This window comes from Neophocaena asiaeorientalis, unplaced genomic scaffold (genome assembly GCF_003031525.2).
Source record: "Neophocaena asiaeorientalis asiaeorientalis breed wild unplaced genomic scaffold, Neophocaena_asiaeorientalis_V1.1 scaffold7, whole genome shotgun sequence".
Taxonomy (NCBI): Eukaryota; Metazoa; Chordata; class Mammalia; order Artiodactyla; family Phocoenidae; genus Neophocaena; species Neophocaena asiaeorientalis.
Window position 1 is genome coordinate 19,765,176 of NW_020185337.1, and position 24,982 is coordinate 19,790,157.

Consider the following 24,982-nt stretch of genomic DNA (forward strand, 5'->3'; position numbering starts at 1 on the left):
TTTTTTCTTTTTTTTTTTGTTTTGTTTCTTTTTCCTCTTTCACCTTTCGGGTTTTTTTTTTTTTTTTTTTTTTTTTTTCTCATTTTGACTCTCCAGGGGTGCTGATGTGTGAGTGCCTTTTTCCCTCTAGGAGTACAAGCTGAGTAATAGGGAACTGGTGTGCATTTAGGGTTTGCTGTCAGTGTAACTGCTTCCCCCTGCTACATGCCCACTATCCACCTCCTTTGCTAAGTCTCCTCCCCATTTTTCAAGATGATTTTGATCTGCTTTGATTCTATGTTTGTTTTTATGGATAGAATTTTTAAATCCAGGTTAGCAAACAAGGAATTTGCTTATCAGGAAAGCGCTGAATAAAAGTGCTTCTTCTTGAAAGCCTGTAATACATTGCTTTAGATTGGTTTTTCTACAGACTTTTGACAAAAACGTTAGAAATTTACTTCTGCGGAAGAAGAGGGTATCCTCGTCTTGTCAAAACTGTATTTCAGGGAGGATCCTGCAGCAGTTCTGTCAAGCTGCTGTTCTTCCATTTTCCATGTGTCTGCACCCAGACATATCAGTGTGTGTCCAAAATAAGTGCCCATCTGCCTCTAGGCCGTATGTGTGTTTGAAGGCTACAGAGAGGGAGAAATTGCGCTCCTGGGTTCAGAACAGCAGCCTGATTTAACACAATGACTTAGCAGAGAATGGCAACTATTAAGAAAATCAGTCTTTTTCAAAAGCACCTGAGTTTCTTGTCTTCTGCCCACCCCTTTTTAACCAAAAAGTATTCGTTATGTTAACGATCTTAGATGAAGGGCCAAAAGATGATCTAAAAAGAGCACAAGGTGAAAAATAGTAGCACCCATGATGCTCCTTGCATCGTGCTTTAGGGAAACAAAATCAAACTGGTTTTTTATTCTAATTTTCCCTCTTTGCAATCTAAGAAACGTGCTCCAGTTCTTTTTGTTGTTGTTTTGTTTTGTTTCCCCCATGTAATTAAGCAGTGGATCTGAGATTTTGTCAGATCGTCCCAGCCCATAATCTGTCCACTGGGGGAAGAATTCCGGGTTTTTTGTTCTGTTTTTAAGGGATCCATTCCTGGCTGGTGTTCGTTGTTGTTCTTTCGTGTACTTTGAAATAATCAGGTGTGCTTTTAATTCATACATTAAAAACAACCTTACCACCCCACCAAAAAAGTCCCATGGTAGCCACGGTCACCCAGATAAAACAAAAACAGTAGCCAAAATCAATGCTATATTTGGGTTTCAAGAATGTGGTCTCCTCATATCATTAACATACAGCTCTAGATAAAAACTAGGATTTGGGGTCAGAATTCAAATTGGCCATATTATCTTGATGATTTATTGAGGAAAGGGGAAGGTAGATTCTTCCTCCTCCTACTGAAGTGGACGCAGGTGTTGGATTATTTTTACTTTGGTGAGTCATAAATTTATAGTCTCTTCCAGCACACTTAAAGAGGCTAAATATAAAGCTGAAAAATCTCTCCAGAGTGGGTGAAAGCTAACTTATTGTTTCCTTAAAACTATTTCATCACTTAATGGAAAGAACTTTCTGCCACATAAAAAGTAAGATGAAGGGACCAATATTTTATTATATTTTGTATTGGAAAAGTAGATGAAATTTTTTTTTTTTTTGCGGTACTTGGGCCTCTCACCGTTGTGGCCTCTCCCTTTGCGGAGCACAGGCTCCGGACGCGCAGGCTCAGCGGCCATGGCTCACAGGCCCAGCCGCTCCGCGGCGTGTGGGATCTTCCCGGACCGGGGCACGAACCCGTGTCCCCTGCATCGGCAGGCGGACTCTCAACCACTGCGCCACCAGGGAAGCCCCTAGATGAAATTTTTAAAGCTTATGGCGAGAAAGAAATACATTTTACTGTGCTTGGGAATGTGAATTGTGTTATCCATGTAATTTATGAAATGAGTTGTTTTAACTTTTTTTTTTTTTTGGCCGATTACTGTATTTGTCATTGAACTTGCATATCTCAGAAATCTAGATGGATTCATTTCAAGGCTGTTTAGATCATTTGGTTACAGCTTTCAGTATATTTATATATATATTCATTTATTTTAAATGTCCACTTTACATTATAGCCATAATATAGCTGTAAGTCTAGTCAAAGGAATTTTTGCATAAAGCGTGGCTAAGATGAGAGCAGTCAGTTCTGTCACTGAACTGAACCACTTTTTCTGTAGCTTCAGTAAGAAACAAAATGGTGGCTTTCCAGTAAGGAATTAACTTTGCACTAATTTAAACGGTGAATGTGAAACCAGTGCAACAAAATACATAAACAAAAGGAGTACTTACCGAAACCGTATGAGCCAGTGTCCCTCTATAGGTCTCCGTCACTAGTCTCCAGACCACCATGTAGTGTAACCCCCTCTCTTTGGTTGGCTTATTCTCCATCCCCAAGCCATAGTTCATTCTCATTCACAGAATATCCGGTGAGACAGTACTTAATGAGCAGCCTGCTGGTACTGTTCTCTGCTGTGTATGCTCCCACGTGGAAATGATGTTCTCTGGCTTCTGGGGCATATGGTATCAGGGAAATAAAAAGAAAAATGAAACTGATAATAGGTTCCATAGGCCACATAGAGTGGAACCCTCTCCAAGTGAACGTAGGATCATGGTCTAGCTGTGCTTGTTGACAGATTCATAATACATGCTTGATCTTTTTTTTCTCTCTACGTGTAGCTATGTATTAGGGCACATTATTTGATCTGTCCACATGACAGCAACATCATCATCGCTGTTACTAGGGTTTCCGCTCTCCAAAATTAAATGAATACACAAATCAAATGAACTAGTCTTCCTTATTTAAAGTCCTTGAAAGTTACATAATTAGAATGTTCCCAATCAGCCAATTCATGTTGATTTCCACCCCTTGTGGAAGTACTGAGATGTAAACACCCAGTTACTCTATTAGATTTGTCCTGGTGAAATCAGCTTTGAAAGAACCTTTTTTAAAGGACATAAAGTACTTCAGATATCTTATTCGTCACTTACTGCTTATCAAAAATAACTGTAGAAAGGAAATTCTCTAAAAAAAAATGATAGAGAAGCCAGGGATTTTAAAGATCTTACAGCTGAGCCGTCCCATTATACAGCTAAGAAAGCTGAGGCCGAAAGAGGCAACATGTTGATTCAAGATCACTGTCTCCTGACTTCCACCCTCTTCCTAAGCAGTGCCAGTTCAGTATCGCAGCAGGCAGTGGGACCGTGAGGTTAAGGGGCAGACACGTCCAGAGTTCAAATCATGGCTCTACCACTTAATCAGCTTTGTGGACAAGGTAGTCAGCCTGTCTCCGTTTGGGCCTCAGCTTCCCCATCTTGTAATAGGTGGCACAGTACCTAATAACGTGTAGTAACTATAGTAGTATCTACTTAGTATGTTTTTGCAGGATTAAATGAGCTAACATATGCACAGTCACTTGTTGGGCACTGAGTGAGTGTTAGCTGATGTTGCCTTTTTGTTTGTTTTAACTTTTTATTTTCTCTTGGAGTCAATGTCGTGATAGTTTCAGGTGCACAGCAAAGGGACTCAGCCATACATATGCATGTATCCACTCTCCCCCAAACTCCCCTCCCAGCCAGGCTGCCACATAACATTGAGCAGAGTTCCCTGTGCTGTACAGTAGGTCCTTGTTGGTTATTCATTCTAAATATAGCAGTGTATACACGTCAGTCCCAAACTCCCTAACTATCCCTTCCCCCCACCCTTCCCCCCAGTAACCATAAATTTGTTCTCTAAGTCTGTGAGTCTGTTTCTGTTTTGTAAATAAGTTCACTTGTATCATTTCTTTTTAGATTCCGCATATAAGGGGTGTCATACGATGTTTCTCTTTCTCTGTCTGACCTACTTCACTCAGTAGGACAAACATGCACCCCAGTGTTCATTGCAGCTGTATTTACAATAGCCAAGACATGGAGGCAACCTACGTGTCCATTGACAGAGGAATGGAAAAAGATGTGGTACATATATATATAATGGAATATTACTCGGCCATTAAAAAGAATAAAATAATGCCATTTGCAGAACACGGATGGACCTAGTTGATGTTATTTTGGATTGATGGCTACTAAGTTTCCCTCTAACTCTGATAGTTTGCGAGAGTATTGGAACAATTTAATAGGACAGCCATTGTTGTAAGATTAAATTTTGGAATTCTAAGGAAAATTTTATGAAAGGCTTCCCCCAGTGAAGACCCCTTACCAGTGGGGCTTCCATGTTTCTGCATCTGGGATGTGCAGGGACCTCCAGTGCTGCCGAGTAGCCTCCTGGGAAGACGGCGCGACATCACGACGAGTAGGGATGGCTCTCGATAGCATATACCTAGGTGGTAATGAGACGTGGAAAGCATCAGCTCCCTTAATTCTGTGCAGATTTCTTAGAGATAAATCATCAGTAGTCAGTTTTCTTTGTGTAGTAAACGGGTCCAGCCAGCTAAGCAGAGAGGAGCTATGTCCCAGTGATCCCGTTAGCATTAGTCAGAGTTGTATTCCCTCTTCCTGCAGTGAATCTCCTTCATTTCCATGTGTGCTGCAAGTGTCTGAACTGGAACTCCCCCAGGATCTCTTCTTTTTTATTACTTAGGTAGCAAGCATACAGCTTTTATCTGTTATTTCTGACCTGCTGTGATGTCAGCTAACCTGGGCGGATTAATTTTTAATAGACGTGCCATACTTAAGTCCAGAGTTCTTTGTGACCAGACACATGGCTAAGATCAAAACCACCGTACCCAGGGAATTCTGGTCCAGATATGAAAACGCTTTTGTTTTATGTGGTCCTTTAAGATGAAAATCCAGTTTGAAGCCTCAACTCTTTTCTCTTTTCCTTTGAATAATTGTCTTGCAATATCCTTGTCTGTTTCATTGCTCTAGAATTACTGATTAAAATATAAAATATTTCCCAAACCCTCAGTTGGGAATGGTCAGTGAACACAGCCTCAAACTCGCTCTCTAAGCAGGTAGGTCATGCATAGGACATGCTATCACGGACTACAGGGTTGTTCTCGGTTTGTTCCTGTTATTCTATTTGAGCGCCAACTATCAAAACATGAGATAGCCTTGTATTCTTAGATCACTTCAAACTAAAACAGAGGAATAGTTGGTCTTACTGATTCTTTAGTTATACTGAACTATGTATTACATGTAATTATATAACTCTTTTGAGTAGGAGCTTTAAATTATAAGACTGTATAGAATTAAAGAAAGAGAGAAAAAGGAGAGAGAAATCATTTAAGCATTTCATATTGCATAGGTGAGAAACTTCTGTTCTATCTGCAGCTAATGATGAAACATGTCTTTTTATTTTGTTAAGGTTGAAATTCTTTTTCTTTTTTTAACATCTTTATTGGAGTATAATTGCTTTACAATGGTGTGTTAGTTTCTGCTTTATAACAAAGTGAATCAGTTATACATATACATATGTTCCCATATCTCTTCCCTCTTGTGTCTCCCTCCCTCCCACCCTCCCTATCCCACCCCTCTAGCTGGTCACAAAGCTCCGAGCTGATCTCCCTGTGCTATGCGGCTACCTCCCACTAGCTATCTATTTTACATTTGGTAGTGTATATAAGTCCATGCCACTCTCTCACTTCGTCCCAGCTTATAAGGTTGAAATTCTTAATGGTCTTATATTTCTCTTTATTTATTTATTTATTTATTTATTTTGGTACGTGGGCCTCTCACCGCTGCGGCCCCTCCCGTTGTGGAGCACAGGCTCCGGACGCGCAGGCTCAGCGGCCATGGCTCACGGGCCCAGCCGCTCCGCGGCATGCGGGATCCTCCCAGACCGGGGCACGAACCCGTGTCCCCTGCATTGGCAGGCGGACTCTCAACCACTGTGCCACCAGGGAAGCCCTATTTCTCATTTTTAAATAAGTGAATTTCCTAGAGATTATCATACCAAGTGAACTAAGACAGAGAAAGACAAATGTCATATGCTACCACTAATACGTGGAATCTAGAAAAATGATACAAATGAACTTATTTACAAAACAGAAATAGACTCATAGACATAGAAAACAAACTTATGGTTACCAGAGGGGAAAGGGGATGGGGAGGGATAAATTAGGAGTTGGGGATTAACAGATACAAACTACTGTATATAAAATAGGTAAACAATTGTAAAGCAATTATACTCCTATAAAGATGTTAAGAAATAATAATAATAAATAAATAAATGAACAAATAAAATAGATAAACAACTAGGGCCTTCTGTATAGCACAGGAAACTATATTCAATATCTTATAATAACCTATAATGGAAAAGAATCTAAAAAAGAATATACGTGTGTGTGTGTGTGTGTATGTATACATATATATCTGAATCACCTTGCTGTACACCTGAAATTAACACAACATTGTAAACCAACTATACTTCAATTGAAAAATAAACAGAATCATACAGTAAAAAGTAAAAATTTAAAAAGTGAATTCAAGAAACAGTGTCACCCATAAGCTACAATTTCTTTAGCCATGTACTTTATATATACCACTGGTGACACTAGGAAAATGACACATTTTGTCTTCTTGTCAGTGAAGCGATGGGTCAGAATGGAGCCCCAGAAGACAGCTGTGTTAACAAAAAGGCAGTCTGAGGGATGGCCCCACGTTAGTCACAAAGCGTCAAACAAGCACATGGCTAGTATTTTGTAGTTAACTCAGGATCACGGTGTATTTTTTACTGGAGACACGTTTGGTTAATGGTCACAAACACATACTGTTTGTGCAGAAATTTTGGTGCACAGAGACCACAGAGTTCAAGCTCAAAGCAAAGATTAGTTGTAATATTTTTTAAGAGTTATATCTGCTAGATTCAGACAGATTAAAGGGCTTCAGGACCTCCAGTAACACCTTTTCAAACTGAGTTTTGCTGAGGAGAAATGTAGACAGCACACCCATGCCAACATCAACATCAGACTTTGTTTAGCCGATGCCCTCTGTCCTCACCAACCACCGAGCCCTTCCCCCAGGGCTTTGCTCCTTTGCCACCTGGCAGTGGTGGTTGCGTGCTGCTTTACTGTTCAAGTCATCTTAACCCTTTCCCTGTCCTGGTTCTATTGATTTTAGTCCTTATAGAAAATTACTCCTGTCTTATGAAATATCATGAAATAGACGATGTCATCTACTCAGCTTAATAGTCCCATGTTCTGCAGCTTTATACTACCTTTTTGTTATTTGTCTAGGAATTGCTTTCCACTCACCTTCTCCTTCCCTCATAGCCCCTCACCTCTCAATCCATTTTCACTCTTTCCTGTTGGCATTTCCAGAGCTGCTCGTATCTGAGCTCTGCCACTTGGGGGGGGGCAGCCAACAGCGTCAGTGCAAACAATGAAGCAACTTCTGTTCGTCTCCGGCTTTAGCCATGTCTATCTACCAGCATATTCTCTGTCACTCTTTAAGACTCGATAGGCAAGACTCTGTCTTTAACATGCTTTCATTTTTCCAAGTATTTATAGTATCGTCTGTGTTACCAGATAACTTGGTTGTCTTTAAATTCTGAGGACCTCTGGGCCTCATTCCACATGAGGTTCATTTTTTTAAATTAATGCTCCTAACTCTCCTGTACTGTGGGGTTTAAAATATTTTTAAGACAGCCATCCTTGTCCTTGAAGCGCCTGGCACATTCTGAATTGAAGCACTGTCCTGGAGGATAGGAGACTGGGTTTCTAGACCCAACTCTTGTCATTGATTAGGCATTTGCTCTGGAATTCTTTGGGTTTCAGTGTCCTTATCTGTAACCCGTGGGATTGAATCAGTAGTTCTCAAACCTGACTGCATTTTGGAAGACTTGGGAAGCTCTCTAGAGAGTGTGTGTTTGCGTGTGTGTGTCTCACACATATGTGGACCCTCACCTAAAAATTCTGCCTAATTGGGTGGTGTGAGGACCTGTACGGTAGGAGTTATTTATACTTGTCTCTGTGACCCTAACGTGCAGCCAGCTTTGACAAGTCACCAGGTTAGATGATGTATGAAGTTTCAACCAGCTTTAATGTTCCGTGATTACAGTACGATCTTTTGAAGGAAAATACCGAGTAAGCACTTGTTTAAGATAATTTTGTAGATTTTAGAAGTACTTGGATAGCTGAAGGAGCAATTGTTCCGTGATTCAAACTGTGGGAATCCCAGAATTTAAGATCATGGCCAAATTCCAGCCTTGTGTAAATCACAGTATCCACAAGTGTATTTAAAGCGTAATCTTTTCTTGTTTTTTTAATGAAGGAGAGGATTACAAATGAAATCCCCTACATCATCTGAGATCTATCCTGAAAATATGTCAGATAGGATTTTTTTAATGAGGAAAGAAATACATTGAGGTGGGTCTTGCAGTGAAGGGAAATCAGTATCATCCTGTTCCCTCCCAAAATGACAAATCAGGATTCTGTCCTAAGTCTGTTTTTTTTTCAAGGGTGTCTAAAATAATTCATACTGATTTGTCCTTTGTAAGGCATTCTTTTTTTCTTTTTTGACTAATTTTATGCATGTATCTTACTTTAACTGTAGTCTTAAGTAGCCCCTAAGGTTTCAAGTACAGAGCATGTATTTTAAACATGCTAAATCCTAACATGCTAAGCAGAAGCACACAAAACAAGCTTATTGAATGACCTCAACGGAGGGCGTAAACTCCTAAACCGATGGGGTCTCACAAGGTTAATGTGATTCCTTAGTGGTTTCAGTGACGGATGTCCAGCCATGATGCCAAACCCCTCCCTCCCAGGCACACGTGAGTTTCTCTTCCGTAACACCCTCAGATGGAGAAGTTATCAACAGTGATCTGTGGGGAAAGTTGGAAGCACACACTGTTCCTCAGGGCAGCCCTAGCACATTCTCTTTTGAAGGCAAGTGAGGGTGGAGACAGAGGGTAGATGATGGCTGTCAGTTAGATTTGCCGATCCCGGTCAGGGCATAGTGTCCCGAGTTACAACCTTCCATCTAAAATGTGAAACTGGGAATTCCCCGGTGGTCCAGTGGTTAGAACTCTGCGCTTCCACTGCAGGGGGCACGGGTTCTATCTCTGGTTGGGGAGCTGAGAACCTGTAAGCCGTGCAGCGCAGCCAAGCAAAAACTAAACAAATAAATAAAATGTGCCTCCCGAATTCAGTTCCTCCTGAGGCATTCAGAAAACAAGTGTGCTCTAAAGACCCATCTGGCCCTCTTACCCTTGTTCTTTTCCAGAGCCCACCCCTGCTTTCTCCTCGTGGCAGCGGGAGAGTGTACACGCTGACGAAGCACGCCTCTCCCCGCAGGCAGGGCGCCTGATTCGGCAGCTCCTGGATGAGGACAGCGGCCCCACGCTCTCTCCCCGCTTCTACGCTTACGGGCAGAGCAGGCAGTACCTGGACGACACGGAAGTGCCTCCCTCTCCCCCCAATTCCCATCCTTTCATGAGGTATGTTTCTTTATGTCGCAGATGTGCAAAGGTACCATCCCTGTAACATGAGAAGACCTAGGAATGTTGCTGATGGCTAGTAATTTTTTTTAATTAAGTCGTACGTGTATGGAGGAACATATTTGAAACTCTCCATCCTAGGGCACACGCTCTGTTGTAATTTTTCACTTGACCTGTGGCCCAGCTACAGCATCGTCAGCTGAATCTCCATCAGCCCCTCCTTTCCAGAGCTCTCTCATATTTAACCGTGAGGTCCACTGTGCACATTTCAGTCCTAGCTTCGCCGAGTGTAAAGGTGAGCTGGAGAAGACTGGACCTACGGCAAAGGCAGGACATGCAGAGCTCAAGGTCACAACATGAATTAGCAGTCAACTTTCTTTTATTCGAGAGGATAAACGGCGGTTTGGACGGTCCCGCCCACCCCTGTCTACCCCATCCTTCATCCCTCATCCCCAGAGCCCCTCCCAGCAGGCGGTGACTGTTCCTAGGGAAGCTGACCCCGCCCTGTGTCCCTCACAGGCGACGCAGCTCCTCTCTGGGCTCCTATGACGATGGGCAAGAGGACCTGACACCTGCGCAGCTCACGCGAAGGATTCAGAGCCTGAAAAAGAAGATCCGGAAGTTTGAAGACAGATTCGAAGAAGAGCGGAAGTACAGGGTGAGCATCGTCGCCGGCTTCCCCCCGTCCCCCGCCTCCCTCGACGTGATGTATCTGAGCGTCAGCAAGTCAGAGAAGTGATAAAGGGGAAGGGAAATTTCTAGGGAATCTCAAAACAGAAAGGCAATAAGCACTGGGTAATAAACCCTGATAAACGCCAGACATCATGTATCAGCAAATTCCTTGCACAGGTATATCCTTACAAAGGAACTGAATGCTTTCCTCAACGTCTTGCAAATTGACCAGTGAACAGGGACGGGAAAAATCATTAAATGAAGTATTTCGCTTGCCTAAAACGTCATTCAAGATTATCTTCTAAAATTTTATTAGTACTGACCTCATTCTACTCTCAGCTCTATCCTTAGTATTTCTCACAAGAGTGGCAAAAAAGGCATTTTTCGTGGTGTTTGTAGCGTAAAATATCCCATACCCCTCTGCTTTCTATCCTGTTAGCCTGACAGGTTGAACCCTACAAACAAAGGAAAAGAGGCCATGGGCCTCATAGAAGTCCATGATCATAAAAATCCAGAATTTTGCCTCTGAGGAATTCTTTGAAAGCATCAAAAATAACCAGATAGGGCTTCCCTGGTGGCGCAGTGGTTGAGAGTCCGCCTGCCGATGCGGGGTACATGGGTTCGTGCCCCGGTCCGGGAGGATCCCACATGCCGCGGAGCGGCTGGGCCCGTGAGCCATGTCCGCTGGGCCTGCACGTCCAGAGCCTGTGCTCCGCAACGGGAGAGGCCACAGCAGTGAGAGGCCCGCATACCGCAAAAAAAAAAAAATAACCAGATAGTATTAAAAAATAAATAAACAACCAGATATAAAGAAGGATAATGGAATCGCACCTGTGAAGTTGCTCTGATTAATCACGGTTCATTTATTGTTCCAGTGGAACTCAACTTTTCCTTCCTGTTTTAAAACAAACTGATTATCCAACTCTTCTTTTTCCTGCCCCAATTCCAAAACATTTACTCAAGATTTCCTTTTCTCAGCCTTCCCACAGCGACAAAGCAGCCAATCCAGAGGTTCTGAAATGGACAAACGACCTTGCCAAATTCCGGAAACAACTTAAAGGTAGGTAGAGTTCTAGACCTACAGTGTGGTCTCCAGAGAACAAGCCAGGTGCAGAAGCTGTGACCTCACCACGTGCTGAGTGCCACTTACTGCTAAAATATTCCAGGAAAGACAAGTTTCTTGAAGCTGCTTCCCAGGGCTCTAAGTGTTCAGGGCACACTTTCTCCGTGTCTTCCCATGGCCTCAATCACGGGGAAACCCAGATCAGCTAAGATGCAAATTCAGCAGCCTATTTTTTACTTCCCTAAATCACTAATATAAGAATGATGGTTTCAACTCGAAGTACCTGTTTAATCCAAGTCTTTATTTGCTATGGAATTAAGACATAGAGCACAGACGGCTATGAGAAGGATTTGGTCCCTGTCCCTCAAAGCGCTTGCTGTCTTTTAGGACACAGAGTCATATACACAATAGAATAGAATACAAAGTGAAAATAATTCCAATATGAGGTATATACGTCATACAGAAAAAGTTGGCCAGCACTTGGGTGCTAGATCTGCAAATACCTGTAAACGCTAAGGGAATCGGTGAAGGAAGACTTCCGCCTCATTCTGAGAACAGCAAACAGGTTGGTGTGGCTAACGCATGGCTGTTAAAGAACTGAAACTTTCTCAGGAATTAGGGTTAGGAAATCATAGCAGAGAATCCAGGAAGACGTTATCATTTTTCTTGGGTTTAACACAATAACCCAGGGATTTCGACTGGTATTATAATTAGATACTTTCTGGGGAAAAACAAGACAAGGCTAAGCAGTCGTTAACAGCATAGAGAAACAATCTGGGTGCAGCAGACGTCAATTCCCATACATCTCCACCCCCAAATCTTTTCTCCTAGAGTCAAAACTGAAGATATCGGAAGAGGACCTAAGCCCCAGGATGCGGCAGCGAAGCAATACTCTCCCCAAGAGTTTTGGCTCCCAGCTTGAGAAGGAAGATGAGAAGAAGCAAGAGCTGGTAGATAAAGCCTTAAAGCCTAGCGTCGAAGCCACGCTGGAGTCCATCCAAAGGAAGCTCCAGGAGAAGCGGGTGGAAACCAGCCGTCCTGAGGACATTAAGGTGTGATTCTCTGAAGGCCCCAGCCGACTGCTAATCCTAAAGCATTCCAGTCAGCGTGGTAGGATGGCAGGGCACGTCCCAGGGTCCCAATGGGAAGGGTGGTAGAGTGACACCTTTTTAAACCTCCCACGCTCTGAGACGTCCAGAGAAGCAGATAAAACAAACTCAAGAGTGTTTTAACTGTAGGTACTTTGGGTTTGGACTGCAGACTGAAAGCAGGAAACCCTGTTGTACAGATTGAAGAATGGACTCGTTTCAGTTAATAGACAGTGTGGTGACTCTCTGAGGATTAGAGACAAGCCTTTGGGAATGTGTGTCCTGTAACTGTAGTCATTGCCAGAGCCAGTAAGCTAAGCCCCATGTGCCTTGCAGCCTTGTTTACCTCAGTCCAACATGCCTTTGCCCACGGCATGGGAGATAGGAGTACTCATAGGTGACGATTCTGCTGTGCTGTCCGTGTTTCCAGTAAGACACCAGGGATAGCTAATGCCTAGCTTTGGATCGAGCTAGGGAGGGCTGTTGTATAAACATTCTTTTTAACCTTACCGTGGGAAATTTGTTTAACTAAATAAAGAAGTCGGGGCGTTCACAGATGTTTTCCCCTTTCTCCTTTTCTATCCTTGTGTTTATACAGGATATGACCAAAGACCAGATTGCTAATGAGAAAGTGACCCTGCAGAAAGCTCTGTTATATTACGAAAGCATTCACGGACGGCCGGTACGTGAATGCACGGAATTTGCTGATTGGGGTAAATTACCTGGCTTTAGAAGTGGATCTTCTACGGTCAGTGTTTTGCAGATGAGGTTCCCTGATGTTTAAAGTACTCTGTATTTTCACCAGAAGTAAGCTTTCGGAAGGCTAAACCAATGAAACGAGTTCCACTCTCTAGTAGGTGCTAAATTTCATAAAGCTCCAAAGAAAAATCAGTTTGCCGCTAAAATGTAGTCACTCGTGTCCTGCTTCGAGGGGAAAATGGTGGTGGGGGATATAAATCGGTGCACAGGGCCCTAGAGCGAGGAGACGTGCCTGCCCCTCTTTCTGCCCCCATAAAGCTGTCATCCCACCGGCTCTAGGCGTTCTTATCCATAAAAGGAAGGTGCTAAACTAGAATTATCTGCCCTAAAATTCAGTTTCTCTGCAATGCCGTTTGCAACCTGTGTTTGTAGAGAAGTTCTAGCTGCCATCGAGAACCAAAAGTGTGAGGAATCCAAGATATGTCTTTGGAAGCATTTGAGGCCCTTTGTTATTCAGCAAGAGTGTTTATTGAATGTTTGTTGTTAGTCCTGGGGGAGAGAGCAGCGTGACAGCTTCTGCTCTGTTCCTTAGGGAACTCGTAATCAGATCGCCTAGTCAGTGACTCTTAGTAACCTTCTGTTAAGAATGTTGTCAAGAACCCAGCAAGACACGTTCTTAAGAGCAGGTGTAAGGAAGCATGAAGTTTATGTTCACAGATGGATTTTTATACCACCAAAATGCATAGATCTCTTTTCCAGTCTCAGCCATAGCTTTGTAATGGAGAGAGTCTTTTCATCCGAAATACGCTCTTTTAGATGAAGAAACTTCGAGAATAATGCACTAGACTCTCAGGTCTGTGAGGGCAGGGGTTCTGGGTTTTGTTTACCTAATGGTGAACCTGGCCCTCGGCAGCTAGCACAAGACCTGACACAGGGCATGTACCCAATAAACTATCTGTTGAATGATCCTCCGTGGTATTTTGGTTCTGAATTTATTAGGTTTAAATTACAAACAAAAAAACAAACAAAAAAAAAAACTGGAGCTGATGATGACTGATTTTGCTGGCCTGTCCCTGCAGTGGAAAAATACTGGTGCTCTGGGATAATGGTCATGTTTCAAGCCAAGTCTTGTTTTGGATCTTTTAAAGGCGTTGAACCAAATAGTAAATGCTCCGGAGCTCTACTGCATCGTGAAACTTTGTCGTTCTCTTCTGGGGTATTCAGAACTTGTAGAGATGGAACTAAACTTCTTTTAACAGAGAGAAGCCCCTTCTCCACTAAAGGGCTGTCCTCACGGCCACGAGGCAGGCCTCCATGAGGGAGGTGGGACTTAGGTATCTTCCTTCTTTCCATCGTGTGGATTCAGGTTATGACATTGACAGACTCCTTTAAAGACTTCCTTGCCTGAGGCCCGAGATCTCTCAGCTGAACACTGGTCTTTACCTTACTGTCAGTGCAGGGGTTTGTGTGCCATGGTACTTGTTGCTCCGAGCTGGGCACAGAGTGTCTCATTCTGCCTGGACTGTGGCAGCATGCAGGCAGTAGGATCCGCAGACCTAGATTCAAACCTCCGCCCTGCTGACTCCGGCTCCGTGACGCTGCTTAGGTAACTCTCAGAGCCTCGGTGTTTTGTCTTCATAATAGATGTCTGTTATAGGTTGTCATGGAGATTAAATGACATTACACACGCACACACACACATTTACCTGTAGGCTGTCTGGCATTGAGGAAGTAGGGCAGAGTGGCTTTGGGGAGAGATGGGTGGGATTCCTCAGTAAATGATAGGTTTCACTTCTGGTACAATGATATGTTCTGCCTTCTGTCTATTTCTTATTAAATGATTGAATCAGGAGAAAGGCACATTTTTTAGCACTCTTATCATTAGGAATCTGAACTATTAATCCGTGGTCCTTTCTTTCATCGTTATTTTATTTTATTTTGTTTTGTTTTTTTGTTATTTTTTTTTTTGCGGTACGCAGGCCTCTCACTGTCGTGGCCTCTCCGGTTGTGGACCACAGGCTCCGGACGCGCAGGCTCAGCGGCCATGGCTCACGGGCCCAGCCACTCTGCGGCACGTGGGATCTTCCCGGACCGGGGCACGAACCCGTGTCCCCTGCATCGGCAGGCGGACTCTCAACCACTGCGCCACCAGGGAAGCCCCCATCATTCTTTTAGATGAAGGAAGCACACTTCTGGGATCTGAATTCTAGCATCTCACAGGGCAGGGGACAAATGCTCTAGGAAGTTCAAGTGTCATTGATTCCTGTTCCTGAGTCGGGCTTTCTGCCTGTCTCTGGAATATGATACTCCAGCCTCCTCAGGAAAAGCAGAGTTCACTTGATATCTGGCCAGTCTGAAAATCAAAGAGTGAACTTTTCATTCTTAGATCTGTGATGTTGCCACGGACCCTGGACTTATAAACACGAAAAAGACATATACTTCCAGAGCTAAAACATTATTGAATGTTTGTTGTTAATCCTGGGGGAGAGAGTAGCATGACAGCTTCTGCTCTATTCCTTAGGGAACTCGTAATCAGATCGCCTAGTCAGTGACTCTTAGTAACCTTCTGTTAAGAATGTTGTCAAGAACCCAGCAAGACACGTTCTTAAGAGCAGGTGTGGGCTTCCCTGGTGGCGCAGTGGTTGAGAGTCCGCCTGCCGATGCAATGCTCTTTTAGATGAAGAAACTTCGAGAATAATGCACTAGGCTCTCAGATCTGTGAGGGCAGGGATTCCAAACCCCGAGTTTTTTAGAAAAGCAGATGCTTAGAGCCTGATGGTTTTTTGCTGATTCTACAGATTCTGATATAAAAAGGACACTAACAGTCGAAATCACAGGCCACGTGTGCTGCTTCTGTACATGTTCTAACAAGGCTGTTTGCTCTAACGGGACACCCTTCAGACAGACCGACACATGTAAGGGAAACAAAAACACGCTCATCTACACACTGGCACATAATTCCCTATGAATTATTATTGAAGTGTGTCCTTTTCAACATTTGAGGGTCTCATCATAAGACCACGTCACAGAAGTCCAACAGACAGCTGCAGCTCCCTGTGTTACCTTGTTTACGGACCCCGATGATGGTGGAGGGGAGAGACTGGGTGGCTTGCTCACAGCTTCTGGGTTCTCGTTGATATATTTTAATCTTTTGTTTAAAAAACCGGGGAACTAACAGGACCCTAAACGCACCGTGTTCAAATTTAAATGCAAATTCTAAAGCCACATATAAATACTATCATTTGTTTATCTGCTGTTTGGGATTATTTGATCTGATCTTTGCCCAGTCAGCCTAGCATTGTTACCTGATAGTAAAGAAGAGAGGGTCACCGTTTTCCGAATCAAAGGGCCAAGAATGCGGCCATTATAAGAACGCATCTCATCTGTCTTCTCCCACTAGCGGTTTTATGACTCAGAGACACCCCTCCACACACAGATTCAGACCATTTTTTGTTTTACTAAGGAGATTTATTTTTCTGAGACTTATAGAGCAAACCAAATAGGATAGTAAGAGACCAGTAGATGGAGATTTCTTTCCATCAAAAGCAAAGGTTGAGTGGAAGGTGCTGCCTTCACCCATTAGATCTTCATAGCTAGATGTTCATGCTGTCTTGATTTGGGTGTAAACGTGTATCTTAGGCTTAACCCTATTTCCGCACATTGAAAGCCACTCAGAGCTGCCACTTAAATGAAAATTTAAATAAAGCCTTGAAGCAAGAAGAGGGAGGGGCTTCCCTGGTGGCGCAGTGGTTGAGAGTCCGCCTGCCAGTGCAGGGGACAGGGGTTCGTGCCCCGGTCCGGGAAAATCCCACATGCCGGGGAGCGGCTGGGCCCGTGAGCCATGGCCGCTGAGCCTGCGCGTCCGGAGCCTGTGCTCCGCGATGGGAGAGGCCACAACAGTGAGAGGCCCGCGTACCACAAAAAAAAAAAAAAGAAGAGGGAAAGTATGTCGAAAAGACAATATACTATAAGCTTGGCCTAAAGTCATTTTTAAGCAATTATGGATCATAACGATTTTCTAATTTGAATTCTGAAGTTTACCAGTCAAGAAACCAAGACTCAACCTCACTGGCTCATTCAAAGGGCTATCCTTGGTTAGGAGTGGAATCCCTGAGCAGCTGGTGACTCGAGAATAAGAGATGTCAAACTTCCGAACAGTTTGTCCCTGGTCGACTTAATATCAGCGGCCCTTTTTTTAACAGTTTAACCAAGGTGCTGCTTTGTTTTTCTAACTCTTGGTTAGATTTTGGCTCTGCTCACAAATCCAGCAGTGATAATTACATAAGATGTGGCTTAATGAAGGGTGTAAGTTGTATTGACCTTTGGTATCACCAAGCCTTTGGCTTCAGACATTTATCATGGAAATAATCCTGGTGTACATCAAGTAGTATTCTTTCCATCACCTCAGACCTAAAGATCATGGATATTTTTGGTGTTTAGATACTTCCATCACATGCCAGCATTAACTTCGGTAAAATCATGATGAGTTTCGACTCTCCATAGTCAAACACTGGATCTCATCAGATCTCTCACAGGTGATTAGTTCTGAGGGTCATTCATTTTTAAAATGAGCAATTCATAGAAAATCTAAATATCAGCGTTACAAGCCACATACATATAAGCCAGCTTATCCTCTTCATCTACTCTAACTAGAAAATTAGGTTTTCGAACAAAGAGTTAGAAAGGAAATTGATTCTGTCACATTTGCCATGTCTGGCTGATTTTAGCATTAAGTCTCCTTCCAAAATCCAAAGTCTCCTTTTATAATCCAAAGATGTCTCTACAGTTGACCCTTGAATAATTCGGGAGTTAGGCATTGTTCAACCCTCAGCATAGTCGAAAATCTCAGTATAACTTAGAGCCGGCCCTCTGTATCCATGGTTCCACCATATCTGAGGCTCCGAATCCATGGATGCAACCATGTAGTAGACGGTGTAGTAATGTAGTATTTACTATTGAAAATAAGTCTGCGTGTAAGTGAACCCGTGTAGTTCAAACCCATTTTGTTCTACGGTCAGATGTAGTAATAGGATGCTAGTCTGCAATGGGGAATTGTTGGCTCCTTATTACTCTTACTTTTCGCACGTCTTTTGGTCACTAAACATCTGTGACCAAAAGACGTGGTCTTTTATCTTACATAATCTTACATCTTACATAATATTTGTCATGGGTTGAAAATTAGGATGTGCCTTAATCTCATCTGCAATACATTTAATGAATACATCTTGTAGTTAAAAAAAAAAAAAATCATTTCATGTGTTCCAGTACTAAATTTTGTCGTTTTACATGTGTGGTTGTACAAGTCATTTATTTCTATTCCTCACACTTATTTGTGGCTACTGGTGAGCTTCTGTTGAAGTATAACATGAATACAGAAAAGAGCCCGAATTATAAATATATATGTTGATGAGTTTTCACAAAGTAGACAAATCCACGTAACCAATATCCTGATCAAGAAATGTGGCCTGCCCTCTGGAAGCCCTTCTCATGTCCCCTTCCAGTCAATACCATGACCTTCCACCCCACCCACAAGAGTCATTCTCTTGACTTCTAACGTTATACATTTGATTTGCTTATTTTTGAACTTTGTATAATTAGAACTTTACAGTATGTATTCTCAGGTGTCTGGCTTGTTTTCCTTGGCTTTATTTCTGTGAGGTTAATCCATGATGTTGCATATAGTTGTGTCCATTCGTGTTTGTGGCTGTGTAGTATTCAATTTTGGAACTTATTTGTTCTACTCTTGGGCATATGAATGGTTTCCAGTTTGGGGTTCTTATAAATAGTGCTGTTATGAACATTCTTATGAATGTCTTTTGTTGAACTTAAGACCACACTTGTTTGCTGTGTACTTAAGAGCGGAATTGATGAGTCATATGTTTAGCTTTAGGAGATACTGCCAAATAGTTTTCCAAAGTGTTCCACCCTTGCCAGCACTGAGAGAGAATTCCAGTTTCTCAGCATTCTTTCCGACACTTGACACGGTCTGTCTTTCATGTCAGCCATTGTGGTAGGTATGTAGTAGTGATGCCTGTGGTTCTAGCCTCACTCTTTTTTTGTATGAAATAATTCCTGTGTTCCCCTCCAGTTCTGACGCTCATCTTTTATGAAATACCAAATTTAAAACTCCTTCCTATATGGTAGATAGTAAAAGCAAGAAAATGCCACTTCTTGATATTTTGGTAACAGGAAGAGATAGAAAGAAGTGATTATCGTTATTGCTGATGACAGAAGATAAATCCTCAAGATGTCTTTGCATAATGGCAGTATTCTAACAAGTTTATCCAAAGTTCACTTATTGTTGATCACTTTGGGAAAGGCAAATAAAAAAGGCAACAAAGGATAATCAATTCATGCATAATGTAGAACTGTCTTCAAAGCTGAAGGCCCAAAAGGCCCATAAGAGAAATGGTCAAAGCGAATACTGTTTGCCCTTCCTTACCTCTGTAACCCTTGCCTTATGTGTACAGTAGAAATAAAATGCAGAAGACCAACAACAAACTTGAAACAAAGATACTTTATCTCTTACTCCGTTTAAGTAAACAAATGTATATTTATGAATTTGGCATACCTATTTATATTTGAAATATTCATTCACTCATTTTACAGATATTTTTGGAATACTTTTATCACGTCAGGCACTGAAATAGTTACCGGGGTACAAAAACACAAACTCCTGGTGTCAAGGGGCTTATAGTCTAAAGAGAAGACAGACGTGTCAACAAATAGTTACTAGAGAGTATAAAAATATATCATCCATTAGGACTGCTATAATACCGTAGACTGGATGGCTTATAAAAGATAGAAATTTACAGTCCTGGAGGCTGGAAGTCCAGGATTAAGGTGCTGGTGTTTAGTGAGGGCCGACTTCCCAGTTCATAGACAGCTATCTTTTCGCTGTCGTCTCATGGCAGGAGGAGTGAGGGATCTCTCTGGGGTCTCTTTTATAAGGGCACTAATCCCATTCATGAGGGCTCCATCCTCATGACCTAATTGCCTCCCAAAGGCCCCACTTCCAAATACCGTCACATCGGGGATTCCTTTTCAACGTATGCATTTGGAGTGGGGACGGGGGAGTGAGTGGACACGAATGTTCTGTCTATAGCAAAGCATATGTGAATTACAAGGCACGCATAGGTTGCGGTAGGTGACATGCAGGGGAGGATGAGCAGGTCTCCCAGAGAGGGGCATGTCGGAAAAAGCCTGCCCAGGAGTGGGAGCTGGCTCTTGATCTGGAATTTGCCAAACCAAAGAGCAGTGAGGAGGCCATTCCAGGACAGAGGGAACTAGACAAGGAGGTGTGACACAAACTAGTTTCTCTCTGGAGCTTGAGTTATGAGAATGATGATGAGAAGCAGCAGGTAATGAAGGGCTATGCCAGGTGTTTGAGCTTGATTTCTCCCCACTGCCTGTAGAGTCAGTCCTGTAAACATTTTTGAGCCCCGTGCAGGATTTTAGGGCCACAGAGATGAATCAGTCCATGTATTCTATGGGCATATGTTCCTTGAATACCTACTGTTTGCCAGAATTTGTCCCTAAAAACACAACAATTCCAGGGGGAAGAAAGACATTTTGTTTTTTGTTTTTTGTTTTTTTGTGGTATGCGGGCCTCTCACTGTTGCGGCCTCTCCCGTTGCGGAGCACAGGCTCCGGACGCGCAGGCTCAGCGGCCATGGCTCACGGGCCCAGCCGCTCCGCGGCACGTGGGATCTTCCCGGACCGGGGCACGAACCCGCGTCCCCTGCATCAGCAGGCAGACTCTCAACCACTGTGCCACCAGGGAAGCCCAAGAAAGACACGTTTTTTTTTTAAATGATTACAGACCTGCATGGTAAGTAGTATAATAGAAACACATGCTTTCTTCTTCCCTGGACCTAGAAAATAGTGAGTCGTCTGGGAACTCTGAACCTTCAAGAGTTTTACATAGGGAACTAATAATTAATAGTGATCATAGTTTTGATTGAAGAAAAGCAGTACTGCTGAGGGAGTGATTTCCAATGATCTACAGCTGAAGTAGATATTTTAAATATTCACTGATTCGTGTTATCCGTCTAGTAAATTTTGCAAGACTGGTGGGTCTTCAGTTGCATCACCTGTACTTTCTCTCGGCCCGGAGCGTGCTTGGCCAGCCTGGCCACCAGGAACAGGCTTTTCAGCTCTTCTCTTCTTGCATTTCAGGTGAGCAAGAATGAGCGGCAGGTTATGAAGCCGTTGTACGACAGGTACCGCCTGGTCAAACAGATCCTGTCGCGAGCCAGCACCGTCCCCATCATTGTGAGTACACCGCGGCCCGGTTGTCAGTTACCTGGCCCAGTGGGCCCTGGCTATATTACTTGGGCCCCAACTTGCCTTCTCATGAAAGAAGAGTCTCTCATAGTTGAACCTGCCATTAATATCCATGGCCCCTAAGCTTGAGGGTTGAATAATGTACCAAAGACTTCTGAGGCTACATTTGCCAAAAATGAGCAAATCTGAGGCCGACAGAGATTTGTTTTCCCTCTTGGGGATATGCTTTGGCCGTATGCATCCATCTGACACGTGCTGGGCCAGCTTTCCCACGCTTTCCTCAGAGACGGAGCACCGAGAGGACGGGGCTTTGCCCTCGCCAGGGCCCCGCTACAAAGAGTCCTATCGGCCTCTCTTAATAGTCTTCTCTCCACCTCCAAGAGATGGGTCAGCCCTGCTGGAATCAAGTCCAGGGAGAGAGCTTCTAAGGCACTCAGGAGAGGGACCCTGCTCTTTTTGGAGGATGTAGGAAAGTGTGAGGTGGAAGAAAAGGGAGGGCAGCTAACGACTGTGAACTGCGCTCAGTGGCCACCGCCCTTGGACTTCACTGCTTTGGGCCTCTGAATTGGGACTTTGTCAGGAGTAGGGAACAGCGACTGGCCCTCAGCTCGAGGAAACCCTTTCGGGCGCTGGCCAGCCTGCCCCACCCCCGATCCCAGCCCTGCTGCGAGGGCAGTGTTTCTGCCCTGTCCGTCTCGTGGGGACCCTTTGCCTCTGTCGTAGCGCCCACCTCGGGGATCCTGAGGGTTCCTCTGCTGGCCTGTAGGCTTTGTAGTAAGCAGGCACGGCCTCGCTTTCATGTTGTTGCTGAAATGTGTGTTCTTCTCAGCTGCTGCTCTTCTGTTACGCCTTTAAATCTCCTTGTTTATTTCTAGGCCCAAGATGCAGTCTTTATGTCTTTTAACAGTATGTTTGTTCATATTTAATGGGGCAGGGTCCAGAGACCTCAGGCAGGTGTGTTTGAAGAAAGCTACCTTTCTAGACGTTTTCTACAGAATAAATCAGTAACCTAAGCAACGAAAGGATTAAATCTAAGAAGTCCTTTTTATTCCCCAGTCAGGGGTCCTTAGTGTCCCTCAGTGGGGTGACTGTATAGCCTCTGTTGATAACCTTTGCATCGCCTGATGAGCTTACGTTATCATTAGTTGTTATGGAAGTTATGGTGACTAGGAGGAAAGGCGGGAGGCAGGTGCTCCTCAGGTTTTTTCTGCGTGTGTGGTTAACATACTCGTGTGCCGTCCTTGCTTTCATGTGGCCTCCGTGGGTGGGGGTCGGGGAGAGCTCCGAAGTGAAGCAGCAACTTGGACAAGAGCTTCAGTTGTGTCTGGTTTTCCTGGGACTTCTTGGCGGGGAGGGGTTCAAGTCTGTAGTTAAAAGGCAGAAGTAAATACTTGTGAGTCAGAAGGGGATGGGGAAAGAAGTTCTCCGTGTAACCTGCCTATTAACGCCTGTCGCAGGGTTCCCCTTCCAGCAAGCGGAGAAGCCCTTTGCTGCAGCCAATTATCGAGGGCGAAACTGCTTCCTTCTTCAAGGAGATAAAGGTGAAGACCCCCAGCTGCTAACCGCTTGCTACATCCGCAGCAGTGCCTCTCCCTCCTTCCCTCTCTCCCTCTCTCCCTCTCTCCCTCTCTCCCTCCTGTGGATGGAAAGCCGCTGTGATCGGGCCCTTTGGTGATGGCTTCCTGCAGCCATCCCTAAAAGTCAGTAGCTGCCACATAGCACAGGGAGATCAGCTCGGTGCTTTGTGACCTCCTAGAGGGGTGGGATAGGGAGGGTGGGAGGGAGGGAGACACAAGAGGGAAGAGATATGGGGAGATATGTACATGTATAGCTGATTCACTTGTTATACAGCAGAAACTAGCACACCATTATAAAGCAATTATACTCCAGTAAAGATGTTAAAAATAAATAAATAGAACTAAATAAATTTAGAAAAAAAAATCAGTAGCTGCTTCTAACCAACTTTGAGCAGTCCTCTTTTGTTTGTTATAGACCGGCTGTTTATTTGTTATAGACCGGCTGATCTCCTTGGTTTCATTTCTTTCCCTCGCTGTTGTGTTTTGTTTTGTTTTGTTTGTTGTTGTTTGGTTGGTTTTTACTTTGCTTGCAGGGATTTTTGTTTTGTTTTCAAAATGTTTTTTGTTTTGTTTCTTTCCCCCTATTTGAGGAATGGATGTTCTGTGCTCCAAAATTTTGTTAAATTAACTCATTGGGTAACTTAAAAAAAACCTCTCATTTACTAAGTTTATAGCAAAACCAAAATTAACGAAGGCAGTGTACGTAGCACACACAAAAGATTATCATTTTATAGACAAATATCTTAGTTGTCTTTGACAGATATGTGGGTACAGTTTCATCCACTCTCCTTTCCTCTCGCCTTCCCCCTGGCACATTTAGTCCTTGGTGCTAATTTTATAATCTGTTCTTGATCTGTGAATGTAGTGCTGTGACCAGCAGTCACTAGAACGTGCGCTCTGGTTTTTTCCACCAGTAGTAATCATGGATTTTGTACTGATAATCCTTGTCCTTGGTGGCTACTTTTGCTGAAATGGGAGGAACCATCTGTGCCCATAGATCTGTAGGGACCTAACTGGCCTAGACTAGGATCAGCCTCTTTCATATTTTTATTTCTGGACAACTAAACACACTGACTGCCTTGTACAGGGCTCTAGAAATGAAAAATCAAAGTCAATCTTTTTAAAAACTTGATGATTGTTATTTAGCAGTTAAGTCAGAAGCGGGAGTAAAACCCCACGTGGAAGTGAGTGTTAAGAGTTTCACTTGTCATATTCCTGTGGCAACCCCAAGCCTGGGGTGCCGTTTATTTACTGTAGTTAGGAACGATTATTTCAAAATACGGGGGCCTCGTTCCCACGGAGGGACACCAGTTGAGAACGGCTCCATTTTCTTGCCTGATTGTCTCCACTGTAACTGAGGTAAGGAACCGGAAGCTACAAAGCCTTCTCTTCTCTTCACTCTCTTCCTTTTCTTACCTCCCAAGGGTCTTAACTACTTCACAGACCTCACTTTAAGGTGTTGGGCAGTGCTCGTGCTCACTATTCATATTGTTTAAACAGAACTTGTTTTGTAAAAATGCTGTAGATGTGAAATTTAGGCAAATATGCTACACCGTATCTTCAAAATGAGAGCTGTTTTCTTACAATAAGACTCGATGTTGATCAGAGAAGACAAATTTTATCTAGCTGGTAATTTCACACAAGAATTAAAACACCGTAATTGAAGAAATCTGGGCAAGCGCGTGCGTGAAAATGAGCATATTTCTCTTAGAAGCGTGCGCTAAAACTATTCCTAGATAAAAATGTGTTCTTAAACACATCCGAAACGTGACACTTGATAATTGCCTCATGAAACGAATGGAAGGAAGATACAGGAAGGATGCTCTTTTTGAAAGTTGTTCCTCCAAATCTTATCCTTTAGCTTAGTTTATTTTTTTCAAGCACTTGATAATTGCCTCATGAAACGAATGGAAGATACAGGAAGGATGCTCTTTTTGAAAGTTGTTCCTCCAAATCTTATCCTTTAGCTTAGTTTATTTTTTTCACAATTGTGTTTTGGCCACTGGCCCTCACGATGGTCAGCATTTCAGATAATTTTGCAATTATTACATCGCTCTCACAAATGGTGTTGTCTTTTCGTTCATTTTGTCCCAGTTGGCCAGGTTTATCAGCATGTATTTGGGCTGTACTAATTCTCAGAAATTCGGTTAGAATTTAGAATTTGCTGTGTGCGCAGAATAAGAAGATTGTATCTAAATGGTTTCTT

The 24,982-nt window shown here is 43.3% G+C and overlaps 1 protein-coding gene across 4 annotated transcripts in view; it reads left to right on the forward strand.

Moving 5' to 3' along the window:
• The window catches only part of LOC112393764 (protein FAM13A), a 99,855-nt gene that overhangs the window by 63,420 nt on the left and 11,453 nt on the right, over window positions 1-24,982 (forward strand). For 3 of the 4 annotated variants that reach the window (XR_003002001.1, XR_003002002.1, XM_024736131.1), the window contains exons 9-15: window positions 9,178-9,391; window positions 9,911-10,049; window positions 11,042-11,123; window positions 11,958-12,178; window positions 12,813-12,896; window positions 21,092-21,187; window positions 22,657-22,740. Coding sequence is in view for 2 of the 4 variants with exons in the window: in XM_024736131.1 (XP_024591899.1) it covers window positions 9,178-9,391; window positions 9,911-10,049; window positions 11,042-11,123; window positions 11,958-12,178; window positions 12,813-12,896; window positions 21,092-21,187; window positions 22,657-22,740 (920 nt within the window). In the remaining 2 variants the exon portion in view is untranslated. The remainder of the gene's footprint in view (window positions 1-9,177; window positions 9,392-9,910; window positions 10,050-11,041; window positions 11,124-11,957; window positions 12,179-12,812; window positions 12,897-21,091; window positions 21,188-22,656; window positions 22,741-24,982) is intronic. The other variant, XM_024736132.1, reaches the window with a different exon arrangement.